Below are 18398 nucleotides of genomic sequence, written 5' to 3' on the forward strand. Positions count from 1 at the left end.
TGGAAGAATTTAAAATGAGTTCAGCTTTGTGGAAAAAGTGAAAACCTAAAGACTGCATATTGTATGAGTCCATGTGTACTGAAATTCTGCAAACTACGGAGACGTGAAACAGACCAGAGGTTGCTAAAGGTTGAGATGCTGAAGGAGATGCAAAGGCCACACCAGAGAATTTTTAACTTGTGTGTGTGGTGCTGGGGATGGAACCCAGGTTCTCATACATGCAAGGCCAAGTGCTCTACAGCTAAATTACACCTTGGCCCTAAGGCAATTTTTAGAGTGAAGAATTTCAGTATAGTATTGTGGTGGCCAACACCCTTCTAGGTGATCACCCAAACCCACAGAACCGCAAAAAAACAGTGCACTTTAATTGTGAACAAATTCAGAAACGAAAATCAGTCCTTCTGGGGCAGACTCAAGAGAATGCAGACTGCCAAGAACTGAATTACATTACAAAGATATAAGAAATTCTGTGGGAGTGATAGTAACGGGGGGGAAGGAAGCTTGCCAGTAGATCCCAGCACCACATATGGTTCCCCAAGCCCACCAGGAGTGATTCCTGAGAGCAGGGCCAGGAATAAGTCCCAAGCATTACCCAGTGTGACCCAAAAACCTATATTAAAAAGACATACCGGGGCCAGAGTGATAATAGAGAGGGTAGGGAGTTTGCCTTGCACGTGGCCAACACGGTTTGATCCCCAGGATTCCATATGGTACTCCAAGCACCACCAGGAATAATTCCTGAGTGCAGAGCCAGGACTAACCCCTGAGCATCACTGGGTATGACCCAAAAAACAAAACAAAACAAAAAAAAAGACATAACCACAATGGAAAAAAATGGGGGGGATGGGGGGGCAGGGAAGCTTCCCCATTCTAATGGGACAGGTCTGCATCTCCACCTGAGATGTATACTCTTGGCTCTCCCCTCCGGAGAAGCATGTGCTGTTGTTTTATTTTGGTGTGTGTGTGTGTGTGTGTGTTTGCAACCCTTGGGGGGGAGAAAATCCTTGCTTGACTAAACTTTTGCGCAGGTGCAGGGGGGGCATGGGGTAGCACACCTGGCGGTGCTTGGGATTTATTTATGGCTCTGCACTAAGGGATCACTGAGTGGGGCTTGGAATGACCATATGGAGGTTCACTGAATCAAATCCAGGTTAGCCACATGCAAAGCAAGCATCTTATCTGCTGTCCTAGCATGCATTCTCTCTTAAATGTGTTACTCGCTCTTTTCTTCTTCAGTCTCTAAATAAAACTTTTTACTTAGGGGGAGTATCCCGCCCGCACGGCAGAGCCTGGCAAGCTCCCCGTGGCGTATTCAATATGCCAAAAACAGTAACAAGTCTCACAACGGAGACGTTACTTGGTGCCCGCCCGAGCAAATCGATGAACAACAGGAGGACAGTGCTACAGTGCGACTTTAGGGGCTAGAGAGACAGTACACAGCAAGTAAGGCACTTGCCTTCCACGTGGCGGATCCAAGCTAGATCCCCAGCATCCCATCTGGTGCCCCAAGCATCTCCAGGACTGATTCCTGAGTGCAGAGCTAGAAGTAACACCTGAACATCAGCATCACTGGGTGTTGCCCCTAGAACAAAAATCTGCTTTACTTAAATAACAAAAGGGGGGCAGACCTAGGAAATTTGCAAAACACTCCGATACTAGGGCTGTATATTGTAAAGCTAAAACCAACAGAAAGAAGCATACACAAATAGGTGTTAATTGCTGAAACTACAGCTTGCCAGTGAAAGAATACACTATAGACAATGAGAGCAGAATTTCTTACAAATAAGCAAGGCGACAGACTAATGAAACCTGTGGTACCAGAGCAGAGTCAACACTGATATAAATCATGTTTATTTCGATACATATACAAGGAAATACAAAAATTAATATGGAGGGTAGAAGAGGCAATACAGAAGCCTTGCATGTGGCCACTTTAGCAGACCCTGGATCCAACCCTGGCACCACCTAAGGTCTCTAGGTGTGTCTCCCCCCCCCAAAAAAAAAAGAATACATTTGTGCACACAGTCAGACATTACTACATATTTCAGTGAAGAGCACACAACATTTAAAATGGTGGTTTTGAGGGAGCAGAGAGATAGTACAGCAGGTAAGGTGATTGCCATGCATGTGGTCAACCCGGTTTGATCCCTGGCATCCCATATGGTTTCCTCAGCCCCCGTCAGCACAACCAGAATAGATTTCTGAGTGCAGAGCCCGGAGTAATCCCTGAGCATTGCTGGATGTGACCTAAAGCAAAAAACAAAGTGGCTTTGGAAAAAAAAATTTTTTTAAAAGAAGCCAAAGTCTTAGTACAGAGGGGAGGGTGTTTATCTGACCTGAGTTCAATCCCCGCACCCAATATTGTCCCTGGAGCCCTGCCAGGTGTGATCCCTAAGCACAGAGCCCAGAGTAAGCCCTGAGCATCAGTGTGGCCCAAAAACAAAAAAACTAAATCAAACAAGCAACGGTCTTGGCTTGCTCTTCAAGTCTGTGTTCAAGGGAAAATATGTAGTTCCTCTCTCTCCCCTCACATTTTTATAAATTTCAATAAAAACTACCTTGCTTCCAGCCAGAAAAATATAGGAAGCAGAACAGTGGATCTCAGGGCTGGAGTAAGGAGAAATGGGGAATGGTTTTGTTTTTTAATGAGAATAAAGTAAGTTTTACAAGAGATTTAAAAAGATGTGTAGCAGCAGGTTAAGGTGCCTGCTTTGCACATGGCCAACCTGGGTTTGATTCCTGGTCCACCCATGGTCCTCCAAGCACATTCAGGTTTGGTCTTGAGCAGAGTCAGAGTTAAGCCCGGAGCACAACCAGGTCTGCCACTAATAAAAATAAATAAACAAAAAATTGAGGCAGGAGTGACCGATCCAGATTCAATCTGAGGAACCTCACATGGCCCATCAGGAGTGGTTCCTGGGTACTGCTGCATGTGGCCCAAACACAAAAATAAACAAAACAAAGAATAGTAATGATGGTTATGTTATGAACATATTTAATATGACTGCACTATACACAGGAAATAGTTAAGGTGGTAAACTTCATGTTGTATGTTATTTCTCACCAATACAAAAGTGAGGACTGGAAAAATAGACTAAGCACATGAATTGCACGCAGGAGACCCAAGTCTGATCCCTGGCACCACATGGTCCCCTAAGAATTGACAGAAGCAATCCCCAGCAAGAGGCTAGAAGTAAATCCTGAGTACCAGTGATGAGTATATTATAAACATGTGCATAAATATGCAGACAATGTCTGAAAGGATATGCATAAAAATTTTTAAAATAAGTATGCTAAAACTGTAGTGATACTTCCTTTGTTCTTCTCTGGGTGTCAGGACTTTTTCAGTAAGCATTCGTGGAGCCCAGGGATAGCTAATTCAGGGTAGAGAGCAGCCCCTGCTTTTCAGGCATCAAGCTACAAATTCAACCTTCTCACAGCCCCACACACCCCAGGAGATTTCAGCAGTACTGTGGCCAGTGATCCCCAGCACCCTCGACAAAGTGTGTAACAGTCTTGCGTTCACTCCTGGCACCATAAAATGAAAAAGAAAAAGCATGTGTGTGTGGAAGGGAGATGACACCAGCAAATCAACCTGTACTGGCAGGGGAAGTGCATCATCAGCCTGATGGTGCCTAAAGCTTCCTGATATTCCCAAATCGCTGCTGTGCCTCTGGCTGGACCCCAACAACTCAGGACCAAGTTTCCCGAGAAATTAAATGGCAAAAACTTAGGTAGGGGGGAGCCACGCCCACAAACCACCTCTGGCTCAGCTATACAAGCTCACTTATCAGCCTCGCTTCAGAGACCCATAAATAAATCTTGAAAGAGATCAAAAGCCACAGTTAATCTCAGTCCCGCGCAAGGCTAAACAGACCAGAGTAAACTGGAAGAGGGCAGGTCAGCCTAGTGCCCACTCAAGCAGAGCCGCCAGCAGCCACTTGCTCCCACAATCCAAAATTGCTGCCATGCCCCAAGCTGGACAGACCTCAATGGGATATATAATCTCCTCATAATTCAGATATGCGGGTTTTGTGAGTGAAATCTCCAAGCTTTCTTGGGTTTGGGATGGGTTACCTCCCCCCACCTCCCTGTACTTTCAGAAGCCCTAGCAGTTATGTCCACACCCCAAAGCTTCCACTCAGTTAAAAAAGCTACTCCAGCCTTACCTTCCCGATAAAAATACTGAATGCCCAGAACAAATACGATGATCTCTTAGTACCTGCACTGCAAACCATAATGCACAAAAAGAGAAAGAGAAAGAAGAAAAGAGCCTACCACAGAGGCAGGCTTGGGGGAGTAGGGGACTGGGGGATGATGGGAGGGAAATGGGGAACACTGGCGGTGGGAAAGGTATACACTGGCGTTGGCTCATTGTATGACTGAAACCCAATCATAAACAGCTTTGTAATGGTCTATCTCACAGATATTCAGTTAAAAATATTTTTTAAAAATAGCATGCCTGGGGCTGGAGCGATAGCACAGCGGGTAGGGCATCTGCCTTGCAAGCGGTCACACGCGGCCGACCCAGGTTTGATTTCCAGCATTCCATGAGTACAGAGCCAGGAGTAACCCCTGAGCATCGCCAGGTGTGACCCAAAAACCAAAAACAAAACAAAACAACCAAAAAAAATATAGCATGCCTTCTCGTTTCCCAAACACATAAATCTATGTTCTCATCATTTTTACTCATCATGCTTCCAATTCATTAAACAAAAACCTACAGATTCTGTCACCAAAATATGAATGCAGTTACTTCTCTCCCCACCCCCAGAGTCCAACTTCAATCCCTCAGACAGGCTAGAGGAACAGAACCTTAAACAACTTATTCCCTTCTACCTCCATTCTCCACCTACTATGAGTTTCCTTATGAAGTAGATTCATTATCACTTCCTGGTTTGAAATCCCAAACCTCATACATAGCATGACTTACAAAGTAAGCCCGGAGCTCAATCACCCACCACTACTATTTCTTCCCAGGTCTCTATTTTCAGTTTAACCTCTCAACACTGTCCCCCTTACAATCCATGACAGAGAACCGCTTGTTCCTTCTTGAAAACATACCATGTATTTTACTCCTTTTTCAATTTGCCCTACTGTTTTTTGTTACTTATTTGTTTTGGAACCACACCAAGTAATGCTTAGGGGTTCTGTGCTCAGAAATTACACCTAAAAAAAGGTAAAGGTAAAGGTAAAGGCCCTCCCGTTGATCGTCGATTTGCTCGAGCGGGCCCAGTAACGTCTCCATTGGAGACTTTGTTGTTACTGTGTCTGGCATATCGAATACTCTCGGTAGCTTGCCGGGCTCTCCGAGAGGGGCGGAGGAATCGAACTCGGGTCGGCCATGTTGGCCGCTTGTAAGGCGAACGCCCTACCGCTGTGCTATCGAAATTACGCCTGTGTTTGGGGGAACCATAGGAAATGCTGGGGATTGAACGCTGGTTGTCTGTGAACAAGGCAAACATGCTACCCACTGTATTATCACTCTGGCCCTGTGCCCTACTGCTCTTTTATGAGGAATAGTTTTTCTTCCATGTCTCATAAAATGTATACAGTGGCAAAGATGAAGAGAATAAAAAAAATTAATGGGAAAATAGGAGGTAGAAGGAAAAGCAGAATAGGTGGAGATGTAGATGCAAAAAGTAATTTTGGAGGGCAGAATACATATACAGTGGGTAGGGCACTTGCCTTACATGTGGCTGATGCAGGTCCGATCCCCAACCCCACATGATCCCAGAACCTGCTAGCAGTTACCCCTGAGTACAGAGCCAGAGCCAAGAGTAAGCCCTGAGCTCAACTGGTGTGTTCCCGTCCCCCCCCACCACCAAAAAAAAAAAATTATTTTTTGGTAGCGGCAGGAAAATAATAGTGTCTACTTTATAAGACTGTGATAAAGGTAACAAATGAGAAAAGATCTCAAACTCTTGGAGGAAACAGGGGGGGTTTGGACCCACATCTGACAGTGCTGAGGGCTTATTTCTGGCTCTGTGCTCAGGGGTCACTCCTAATGTTGCTCAGGAAACCATATTTGGGATTGAAGCTGGGGCTAACCGCATGCAAAGCAAACACCTTAGTTTAGTCACTTTACTACCACTCCAGCTCCTCTGATTGAAAAATATCTGCAGAATTCAATATACAAGAAAACCAAAAGTTTTAAGTCAGTTAAAAGTTAAGTCAGTCTAGAGCACTGCTTCCCAACCTAGGGCCAAATAGCCCCTTGAGGGCCCCCAGGATATTCCAAGGGGGCCACAGGTTTAAAAAAAAAATCACATACAGGGCCACAGTGGATAGGATGTTTGCTCTACATGCAGCAGACCCAGGTTTGATCCCTGGCATCCTATATGGTCCCCAGAGCACCACCGGGAGTAATTCCTGAGTGCAGAGCCAGGAGTAATCTGAGACCGTTGGGATGGCTTCAAAACAAAGCCCCCCCCCCCCAAGAAACTCATAAATGAGGAGGCCACAGCACAAGACCAGGGGGCAGGACAAGAGGAACCACAAGAAGAAAACATGGTTGGAAAGAAGCTACAACCATACCAAAGGTGGAGAAGCACTGCTGTAAAGTATATCCAGAGCTCAGAGTTATACATAGCAAGTAACACACTCCTCTGTGAAGTGCAGGTGCTTCTGTGTCTGCCCAGTCACTGAAGACCCGGGCAGCAGCTCCTCCTCAATACCTGTGCTATCCTTAACCTATGGGTTCTCATTCTGCCAGTCATCACTTCTCCTTTTTTACACCACATGGGAAGTTGGACTCCAAAGTTCTTCCCATAGTTGAACAAAAAGTGAATATATAAGTATGACCTAAGCAAGCTTAACACTGAAGCCAAAGGAAAATTAAATTTACTTACAGGGACCCAGGAGAGTCAGTATTTGAGATTTCCTGGGGTCCAGGGAGATAGTACAACAGGCAAAGCAGTTGCCTCGCACAAGATCAACCTGGATTTGATCTCTGGCATCTCACGTGGTCCCTGAGCCTACCAGAATTGATTCCTGAGTGCAAAGTCAGCCCTTAGCCCTAAGCACCACTGGGTCCGGCCCACAAGCAAACAAACAAACAAAAAAAGTGATTTCTGGGCCCAGAGTTGATAGTACAGCAGGCAGGAAGTTTGCCTTGTACCGGGCAAAGTTGGATCCCATATGGGGACCATACAGCACTCCTGAGCACCATCAGGAGTGATCCCTGAGATCAAAGTTGGGACTAAGCCCTGAGCACCACCAGGTGGGGCCGGAAATTTTTTTTTTTTTAAGATTTCCTTCTTAGCCTGATGATAATGAATCCTTTTCAAGGACTGTCTGTCAAAAGGAGCAGTTTCCTGACAGCTCCTCCCCCTCTCTCCTGGTAGCAAGTCTCAGTGATGCCCTAGGAAGCCACTGTGCTCCATTATTCCAACTCTCCTTTCACATCCTTCCCTCCTCCCCCGTCATGCACCCAAGATCTCCCCTGAGCACTGTGGCCAAAAAATACTGCTTCTAAATTATGCTTCAGAGAAAACAAAAAGAATGCATAACACCACATCTATTAGATGACACACTGCCAAAAGTCGTTTGCTGCTCTTGTAGGTTTAGACAAACACAAAGGGAACTGTATGACTACTGCTTCCTCACAGGCCTTGAAGAACTAAGGCTAGAGATACTTCCTCTCTGTAAACCCAAATAGAACACTTTGTGCATTTTCTCTTGGCATATAGTTGGTAGTTTGTATTTCCAGACAGTCATTGTACATCTTTTGGCAAGTGCCTTCAAGTTTCTCAGTACAATGTTTCATCCAGTCACTGAAGGCAATGCATTGTACCTTGAATTTACAAGCCAAGAAATAGACTGAAAAGAAGAGTCAGTATCATTTTCCTGCAATATATCAGACACCACAGAAGAGTCAGAAGACCCAGATCCAATTCCCAGGTGTGTAGTGTATTGCAGTATGATCTCTAGTCTGTTTTTTAATGTTTCTGTACCTTAGTTTTTCCATCCTGGAAAGCAGAGATTGTATTACCTGTCCTTCACTGTACTTAGACTGTTATGCTAACTACGGGTTGGAGCGATACACAGTAGATAGGGCGTTTGCCTTGCACGCAGCCGACCCGGGTTTGATTCCTCCAACCCTCTCGGAGAGCCTGGCAAGCTACTGAGAGTATCTCGCCAGCACAGAAAAGCCTGGCAAGCTCCCCGTAATATATTCGATATGCTAAAAACAGTAACAAGTCTCACAATTTGTTGTGAGACATTACTGGTGCCCGCATGCCTGCTCAAGCAAATCCATGAGTGCTACAGTACGACATGCTAACTACATTTATGTATCTATCCCTGTGACATGGGGATCAAATAAGCTACAAAATTAAGGATAAATGTCACTTTTGTCAGATAAGCCATGCAAAGATTCATAACAGTCTCTGAGTGGCCCTGGTAAAACTGAAGTCCTCCTGCATGCAATGCATGTGCTTCACCATTTGAGCTATCTATCTCCCCAGCCCCTGCCAAGTTATTGTTGTTACTGTTGTTGTTTGGGGGGGTTGCGAGGGAAGAGGAGGAATTTTGTGAACCATACTTGTGGTACTTGGCAGTGCTGGGAGATCTCATGGTGCTGGGGATCAAACCACGGTTGTCTGTTTGCAAGGTAAGTTCCCTCTCCCCTGGACTATCTCTCTGGTTCTGCCCTAGGGTTTTATACCTCTCAGCGATGCATCACAAGGTCACCACTCAATACTATGCTTCACAGAGAGCACAATGATTTGCGATATGAATCCTAAAATATATTTTCTTTTACTATTTTTTTCCTTTCAGTTTTTGGGCTGCATCCAGCAGTGCTCAGAGCTTAGGCTCTGAGCTCAGGGATGACTCCTGGCTATGCTCAGGGGATCGCCTGCGATGCCAGGGATCAAACCTGGGTTGGCTATGTGAAAGGCAAAAGTCCTACCAGCTACACTATCTCTTCAGCCTCTAAAATGCATTTTATAAACTGCTCAAAAGCTGGCACACTTCTGTGAAAAAGTATAGCATGCAAGATAAACACTTTTTCTGATAGGGTAACATTTAGCGGTGCTCAGGGCTTACTCCTGGCTCTGCAATTACTCCTAGAAGTGCTCAGGGAACCATATGAAATGCTGGGAATTGAACACAGGTGACCTGCAAGCAAGGCAATGCCTTACCCACTGTACTTCTATCCAACCACAAGAAACACTTTTTAATAACCTCACAGCTGCTACCTCATTTAAAAGAGATGATTGGCTTTGGGTAATGGAAAGGGCAACTGGATCTGGAAAGTTAAGAGAATTAGGTTAAATTATAGGTCTACTACATACTATAAAATATTGAACCTGGGGCTGGAGCGATAGCACAGCAGGTAGGGTTTGCCTTGCACATGGCTGACCCGGGTTCGATTCCCAGCATCCCACATGGTCCCCCGAACACCTCCAGGGGTAATTTCTGAGTGCAGAACAGGAGTAACCCCTGTGCATCACCAGGTGTGACCCAAAAACCAAACAAAAAAATTGTTGAACCTGTTTCCTAACTATAAAAAGATCAGATCAGAAAGAAGGGAGAAAAGAGAAAGGGATATGAATAAATAAGCAATAAAATGATTTTGGTTTTGTGCCACACCCGGTGTTACTCAGCCCAGGTCAGCTGCAAGCAAGATAAGCACTCTAGCCACTGTGCCCCTAAAAAAAATTGTAAGTTATTTTTTGCTCTGGCCAGTGCTGTCAGCCGGATGGGGTTGGTGTCACAGTGCTCATACTGCCTGGAAGTTCCACAGGCACTGGCCAGAACAGAAGTGACACAAGCAGTACAAAAGAGCTCATTACACTGAGAGGGGCTAGGTGGGGGAGTGACGGGGGTGGCTGGAGAGACAGTACTGGGGTAAGGCACTTGCCTGGCACATGGCTGACCCAGGTTCAACTCCCTACATTCCATGATACCCTGAACAACACCGGGAATAACTTCTGAGAACAGAGCCAGGAGTAACCCCTAAACATTGCTGGGTGTGGCCCAAATGAAAGAAGGGAGAGGAAGAGGAGGAGGGAAAGAGGGGAGGGGAGAGGGGGGAGGAAGGCAGCAAGCCAAGCCAGCAAGAAAGCACACTTGAGCCTGGTTCTGAAGGCCACCCCTTTCCCTCTGCGCTTCCCATGCAGAGGTGATTGTGCTAGAGGAAGTTGGAACTGAGGCCAAACAGCCAAATTTTGTTATTAGGGAGTGTGTCTAAGTAAAAAAAAAGTCTCGACTTTTTTTGGTAGGTATTTGGGCACACCTGATGGTGCTCAGGGATCACTCCTGGCAGGACTCAGAGGACAGTATGTGGTGCTGGAGATGAAGCCTGGGGGTCAGTCACATGTAGGCAAGTGCCCTATCTGCTGTACTATCACTCTGGCCCAAAATTCACAACTTTTATACCCAATAATGGCTGCTTGAATTTTATTTAAGAAAATGAAGAAGTTCTGGTAGCTGGACTTGGTCACAAAGGTCATGCCATTAGTGACATTCCCAGAGTACACTTTAAAGATGTCAAAGTAGCATACATCTTTCTTTTGGCCATATACAAAGGCAAGAAGGAAACACAAAGATCGTAATTTTTGATGATGAAAGCACAGTAATAAACTTCCATATATTCAGAAAAAAAGTCTTCAAAAGGATCATATCTACCTTCTTAGGTTACCCTGAGGCTAAGAAAGCATATATAAGGATATTATAAACAGTACTATATTAATATAGTTGTAGTTATGGCAGTATTCTGTGAACTTACTCAAAACTTAAAGTGTTCTTTTAAGAAGCTTATGATTCAACATTAAGAGTATTATGGGGGGGGGGCTGGAGTGATAGCACAACAGGTAGGGTTTGCCTTGCACACGGCTGATCCGGGTTCGATTCCCAGCATCCCATATGGTCCCCCAAGCACCGCCAGGGGTAATTCCTGAGTTCAGAGCCAGGAGAAACCCCTGTGCATCACCGGGTGTGATCCAAAAAGCAAAGAAAAAAAAAAAGCATCATCAGGGAGTGGAAGATGGATAGAGTGTGGCAGGTAGGGCACTTGCCTGGCACAAAGAGGTGAATCAGGTTCGAATCTCTGGCACCATAAATGCCACTCACTTCCAAATGTCACCCACCCCCAACCATCCCCAGCACATCCAGGAATGATCTCTAAGCACAGTACTAGGAGTAAGACCCAGGCGGTGCCACCAGGTGTGGCCAAAAATATATATATATATATATCACTTGGGGGGAGGGCAGAGAAGTAATTCAGGGGTAAGGGATTTGTCTTGCAAGCAGTTCAACCTGGGTTTGATCCCCAGTACTATATATGGTCCTCCAGAGAAAAGCCAAGAAGTACCCTAAGCACAGAGCCAGCAGAAGCCCAGGAGCACCACTGGAAGAGACTCAAAACACCTGTCCCACCAAAAAAAAAAAAAGTATGAGCACATATGGGAGCTGAAGAATGTAAAAAGGGCAGGGTGCTTGCCTTGGATGCCGTCGACCCAGGTTCAATCCCCAGCACCTTACATAGTTCTCCTAAGCACTGCCAAAAGTGATCTCTGAGATCAAGGAATAAGCCCTGAATGCTGCAGGCACAAAAAGCAAAACAAAAAACCCAAAGAATATTTGGGGGAGCTGGAGGGACTGAGCACATGCTTTGCATGCAGGAGGCCTAGGTTTGATTCCTGGTCCTGCATATGGTTCCCAGAACAGTTAAGTAAACAGCTATGAAGTAGTATTTCTGAGAAATAATAGCTAAATACAACCCTTATTGCCAGAACCCACTAACTTACTAGAAACTAAATAGACCAGAGAGATAGTAGAGGAGACAGGGTACTTGTCTTACATGCAGACAATGCCAGTTCAATCCCCGGCACGGCCTATGGTCCCACAAGCACTGCCAGCATTCATTTGAGCAGACAGCCAAAAGTGGCCTCTGAGTACCACTGGTTGTGGCCCAAATCCCCCTCACAAAACATAATAATAAAATTAACATGATTTATGAGAACAATTTTCTGGGGCTCGAGAGACAGCTCTAGTAAGGTACTTGCCTTTCACGCAGCTGACATGGTTTAGATCCCCAGCACCCTGTATGGTCCCCCAAGCCCTGTCAGGAGTGATCCCCAAGCACAGAGCAGGAAGTAAACCCTAAGCACAGCAGATGTTGCCTAAAAATAAAATAAACAAACAACACTTCTTTCTAGAACCGTGTGTAGGAAAGGGAAAAAGTGGAAAACAGAGCAATGGTTGTCATTTTGAATAGGAGGGTCAGAGAAGGTCTTGGGTAGCACTGTCCTCCCACTGTTCATTGATTTGCTCGAGTGGGCATCAGTAACGTCTCCATTGTGAGACTTGTTGTTACTGTTTTTGGCATATCAAATACGCCACAGGGAGCTTGCCAGGCTCTGCCATGTTGGTGGGATACTCTCAGTAGTTTGCCGGGCTCTCCGAGAGGGGCAAAGGAATCGAACCCGGGTCAGCCGTGTGCAAGGCAAACGCCCTACCTGCTGTGCTATCGCACCAGTGAAGGTCTTAAAAGGTGAAATCTAGGGACAGACTGATAGAACAAGTAGGGTTTTAGTCTTGAACGTGGCCAACTGGGGTTGGATCCCCGTTAACCCATATGGGCCCCGAGTCTACCAGCAGGGATTCTTCAGCAGAGCCTGGGATAAGCCATGAGCACAGCCAGGTGTGGCCCCTCAAAATTACGTGAAATCGGAGTTAAAACCCTGAAGGAAAAGAGAAAGGGAGTCACATGGTTCTCAGGAAAGGTTCTTCCAGGTAGAGATAATGGGGTGCCTTTTGCTGCATTCACCACACATCTACTGGACTCTCCCGGTAATATGCTACTGCCATTCCCAGAGTCCCAATTCCCAGGCACACAACCCAAAATCCCCAGTCACATGGACTGTATTCTGTCTTTTCCCCAGTGACCAACTCACACTAAGAGCCTCTGCTCTCAATATGTTACAGTTTTCTCTTCCCTTCCACTCCTACCAACCAACCACCCATACCCACCCAGAATTATTTTTTTTGGCATTATGATATTTATTATTTATTTATTGAATCACTGTGGGAAAAGTTACAAAGCTTTGAGGTTTAAATCTTGGTCATGCAATCATCAAATACATTTTCCTTCACCAGTACTTATTTTTCACCACCAAGAACCCCAATATATCCCCCTTCCAGCCCTTCCAATGCCTGTGAGGCAGATGAATTCTAGTTAACACTATCTACTTTGATTAGATTCATTGTTTCGACAAAAGATGCACCATTGGGGGTATGGTGCCGCCAGCAGGTCAATCTGTACCTGTGAGGCGAGTGCATCAGCAGCCTCATGGCACCTTCAGGCTTCCAGATACCCCAAAATTGCTGCTGTGCCTTTGGCCAGACCCCAAAAACTTGGGGCAAAGTTTACCAAGAAAGTAAACGGCCAAAAGTTAGGTATGTGGGAAACACACCCACAAACCACCTCCGGCTCAGCTATATAATTGGAGGCAAGGCCTCTTTGGTTCCTGATTGAACTGCTTAATGGACATGATCCCAGAGACTCAGAAACGAATCTAAGAACCCAGTGGCTTTAGGTGGAAATGCGTCTGGTCTCTGCAGTAGGCTACCGGTGCTGGGCCAACCCAGGTGGGAATAGGTTTCGTGCCTTGGCCTGTTCCCCCTGGCGGCCCAATGGCCGCCATCCGTCTGAGGCCACTGGATAGTCACATTTGGGCCCCCAGTGACGAGACACACAGGGCCTCACGGGATGAGGGTGGAGCCGGGCTTGTCCTCCCCACCCCAACGGGATCCCAAGTCATCGCCCACAAACGGCCTCTCTGGCTCCTGATCAAGCTGCTTAACGGCCATGATCCCAGAGACTCAGAAACAAATCTCAAAACCCAGTGGCGTTTGGCAGAAATGCACCCGGACTCCACAGTACGTTACTGTCGCCGGGCCACCCCAGGGAGGAAAGGGTGTTGTCCCTCCGCCTGCTCCCTCTTGGCGACTTGGTGGCTGTCATCCTCCAGAGGCCATTGGACAGTCAGGCTTGGGTCCGCAGTGATGAAACTTGTTGGGTCTCACGGGATGGGGGGGGGAGGTGGAGCCGGGCCTGTCCTCCCACCCTAACGAGACCCCAAGTCATCGCCCACAAACAGCCTCTCTAGCTCCTCATCAAGCTGCTCAACGGCCTTGATCCCAGAGACTCAGAAACAAATCTCGAAACTCAGCGGCTTTTGTCAGAAATGTGCCCGGACCCCGCAGTAGGTTACTGTCGCCGGGCCACCCCAGGGGGGAATGGGTGCTGTCCCTTCGCCTGCTCCCTCTTGGCGACTTGGTGGCTGTCATCCTCCAGAGGCCATTGGACAGTCAGGCTTGGGCCCGCAGTGACGAAACTTGTTGGGTCTCACGGGATGGGGGGGAGGTGGAGCCGGGCCTGTCTTCCCCACCCCAATGAGACCCCAAGTCATCGCCCACGAACGGCCTCTTTGGCTCCTCATCAAGCTGCTCAACGGCCATGATCCCAGAGACTCAGGAGCAGATCTCTAAACCCAGTGGCTTTTGGCAGAAATCCCTCCAGATTTAAGTGTTAAAATTTCAGAATTTCAAAACCACATGGCCCTACTGCAGCCACACGACATCATATGTTATTCATAACCAGCAATAGAACACAAATTGTCTATTGTTGCCTTTTCAGCAGATCTGAGTGTTGGGGTAAAATCTTAAATAATGGTGGGTCTGGTGTCGAAATAGTGAATGTGATCAAAGTAGAGAGAGAGTAATGTAGAAATCATCTGCCCCACAGGCAGGGGGAGGGTGTGGGATGGGGGTATACTGGGATTTTTGGTGGTGGAAAATGAGCACTGGTGAAGGTACGGGTGTTTCATTGTATGACTGAGACTTAGACCCAAAAGCTTTGTAACTGCTCTCACGGTGATTCAATAAATAAAATTATAAAAAATGGAAAAAGAAAAAAAAGTAAGATGGAGTTCATGCACAATTCAATCAGCTAATCAGTGGCTGAATAAATAGCAGTACTCCTACAAAAAAAAAAAAGATGCACCATTATTATTTAGAGTTTATACCCCAAAATCAGACCTGCTGAAAAGGCATTGCGAAATAATTTGTTTTCTACAGTTGGTTATAAGAACCAAATGATGTCGCACGGCCTAAATAGTGGTCGCGCAATTTTGGATTTCTGATATTTTACCTATTAAGCCTGGAAGTATTTCTGCCAGAGTCAGATAATTATAAGATTGGTTTTTGTGGCTCTGGAGCCATGGCCGTGCGGGAGAGCCACTCGTGGGGAGCAACTCATGACCTCGGTAGGGCGTGACGGACAAGCCGGGAATGCCCCCCTTCCCATGAAGTTCAGTTGCCCCGTCACGACCGGCTCATATCTGGCTTTCCAAAAACCTCCAAGGCGGCCGCCATCTTGCTGTCCAGAGGGAAAAAGGCGGAAAGGAGCAACACCCTTTCCCTCCTGGGCAGGCATGGTGGCGTGGATTAATGCATAGTCCATTCACTTTTCTGCCGCAAGCTGCCGGGCTCTGCATTAAGTCCTTGTGCTTTCAGAGCCACGGCCGTGCCGGAGAGCCGCTCGCGGGGGGGTGGGGGCACCCAGAATTATAAACATCGAAGAACGGTAAGCCTAAAATGGACCCGAGGTATTACCAGTGTCACTCCGTATCACTCAAGTCTCAGAAGTCTTAAGTCTGACTTATTACTATGCCATATTCAGATTTTCTGGTATGCCTTCCGACTCCACCCCAAAATTCTATTCATGAATGCATCAAACGAACGCCCTTACACCTCCCCTGCTCGAGATTCATCCCCTGCTGAACTTTCACTATCCTCTTCACACACCATGTCCACCACACCTTTAAAATGCTCATGTTCTTTCCATATAATACCCTCTATCAAAACTTCACATCTTTCGAGGCTTCACACAGAAAGTCTTCCATAACTATACCAACTACTATGTTCTCTCTTCTCACAAAACCTATCAATCACTGTTTCTCTCCTCCTCATCCTGTCCACCTTGCAGGCAAACACTTATTAACCTCAGTTCAAACACTTATTAACTCTTTGGTCCACGTGCAGCTGGTGACACTACTGGAGTCAGGGATTATTCAAGGTTTTGTTCCTCCAAAAGGGTCTTGCAAAAAGATAACACCTACCGTGCCCGTGGCCCTTACTCTTTATGTGTCATGTGTTACATAAGTGCCTTCCATCCTTCATCTCATTTACTCAATAAACCTGTATTAGAAAGTATCTTACAATTTTACAGAAGAAACAAAGGGGCAAAGAGATTACTTGGTAGCAGAACCTCTCAGAAAAGACAAGAGAAAGGAGATTTCAACCCAAGTTTGTGTGGGGCTGAAAAGACAGTATAGTGGATGAGGCACTTGCCCTGCATGTGACTTACCAAGTTGGATACCTCTTGCTACAAAGGGTGTCCCCTATCCCTGTCCTGTCCTGTCCAGTCCCCCCAGCACTGCCATGCATGAACCTTGAGGGCAGAGGCAAAAGTTAAGTCCTGAGCATGGCCAGGTGTGGCCAAAAACAAAAAGCAAGTAAACAAAACAAATGTTGTGTGTTTGACTGATGCTGATGGACTGAGAAACGTAAATCTTGGCCAGAGGTTTATGGGCGCAGCGGAGGTCCGCCCCTCCCTGCAGAGTATCCATCAGGTGCGAGGTTCACAAGCAGGCATTAAGCATCTCCCTGGCTCAGCGAAAACTAGACCCTCTGTAACAAAGAGCCTTGACATTCTTCCATCAGAGATTCATCCCAAAGGTCACCACTTCCCTCCCTCCCTACACACCTCATCCCCCCCCCCCACCCTCCTCCGCACAAAAGCTCAGCGCCCCATGGAGCACAAGCCCCCAACTCGCCACTGAAATATTCAGGTGCAATCCTCTCCAACTCGCAGACTGAAAATCGGCCGGATGGGGAAAAAGAAAAAAAAAAAAACCTCCGCGTCCGCAAGCCACCTGTGCCCTCTCCGTCAGTCACGCCAGCCACCCTGCTCTTCCCTGGAACTCTTAGGAGCTCCCGGGCTCCTCGAGCAGCCCCTGCCAGGGAGGTGGCATTTTCTGCCCTGCCAAGAGCCCGAATGAATGACCGAGTGCAGGTCACGTGGTGATGGCCAATTTGGGACTAGGCTCCGTCCTGGCTCCGTTCTCGCGGCAGCCGCTCATCATCAGCTGTGACCGATTTTCTCCGGTTCCGCTGAGCCACTCCACCTGGGAGGCGGTTGGGGGGGAGGGGGGTGTCACACTAGGGACACTCTCAAGGGTCACTCCTGGCTCTGCACTCAGGAATTACTCCCGGCGGGGCGGGGGGTTCCAAATCGGGGGTACCCGAGGATGGGACCTGGGTCCACCCCGTGCGAGGCAAGCACCCGACGACCCGCTGGACTAGGTCTCCGGCCCCCCAGCCACTCGAAAAGCGAAGCCCTGGGATAATTGTCACCGCCAAGAGACTGGCGGGACGCCTCATCTGACCGCTTTCAGGGGTCACTTACCATCCTCCTCGCTCCCTCGCTCGGCGACACGGAGAAGCCGCCCCGCGACGCGAATCCCTCGCGGCGCCCACGGAGCTCCCCGCACCGGCGTCCGCCTCGAAGGCGGGGCCCGGAGGGGGGCACGCGGCCGGACGGCGGGCGCCGAGCGGGCCCGGGTCGCCTTCGCCCAGCCTCCGGCCCCCGAGCCTCGGGCTTCGCCACGCCAAGGGGTCTCCACGCGGCCAAAGGTCGGCGCGCGGCCTCCCCGGCTCCCAGGCCGGGCTCCGCCGCGCAGGCTTACCTGCATGGAGTCAGCGCTGACGATCTCGCCGCCGAGCCGCTGCCCCAGCTGCAGCGCCAGCGTGGATTTGCCGGTGCCCGTGGCCCCGAGAACCACGACCAGGGGCAGCGTCCGCGGCAGGCCCCGGAGCCCGGAGCCCACGGTAACCGCTCGCGCCGCCGCTGCCGCCGCCATCTTAAAGCCGTCTGCGCCTGCGCCGAAGCAGCTGTCCCCATAGCAACCGCCGGCGCGCCTGCGCAGAACCTGGGCTCCAAGGGGAGGCCTGGAAAGCCTGAGGCTGCGGCGGAAGCCCGAGCTGCGAGCTGGGGACGCGCCCGGCGCGCCTCGCTGCAGTTGGAACCCTCCGCCGCTGTCTCCCCTCCTAAATCCCAGCTGAACTAGATCCAGACCTATTATTCTTTCCTCTATGCCCCTCCGCCCCGTTCTTTTTCTTCAGAACATTCATTTTCAGTCTGTTTTGACGAACCGCTTGTCTTTTGTCTGATTTTCACAATGGGCTGTTCTGTTCGAGCAAGGAGCAGATTCTGCCCCCAGATTAGCGCTGTAACTCCCCCGCTTCCCTGGAACCTCCGAAGAAATAGACGCTAATAATCGTTCGGGAAGAGAGTGGAATGGTTTGCTTTTCTAGTGCTGGGT

General features: G+C 48.0%; 1 protein-coding gene across 1 annotated transcript in view; it reads right to left on the reverse strand.

The window, feature by feature from the left end:
* TRIT1 (tRNA isopentenyltransferase 1) overlaps positions 1 to 17937 on the reverse strand; it is a 49889-nt gene extending 31952 nt beyond the window's left edge. Inside the window, exon 1 of the mRNA XM_056123027.1 lies at positions 17763 to 17937. Within this exon, the coding sequence (XP_055979002.1) occupies positions 17763 to 17936 (174 nt within the window). The 5' untranslated portion in view covers position 17937. The remainder of the gene's footprint in view (positions 1 to 17762) is intronic.
* Between the last annotated feature and the right edge of the window lie 461 nt (positions 17938 to 18398).

This window comes from Sorex fumeus, unplaced genomic scaffold (genome assembly GCF_029834395.1).
Source record: "Sorex fumeus unplaced genomic scaffold, SorFum_2.1 ptg000047l, whole genome shotgun sequence".
NCBI lineage: Eukaryota > Metazoa > Chordata > Mammalia > Eulipotyphla > Soricidae > Sorex > Sorex fumeus.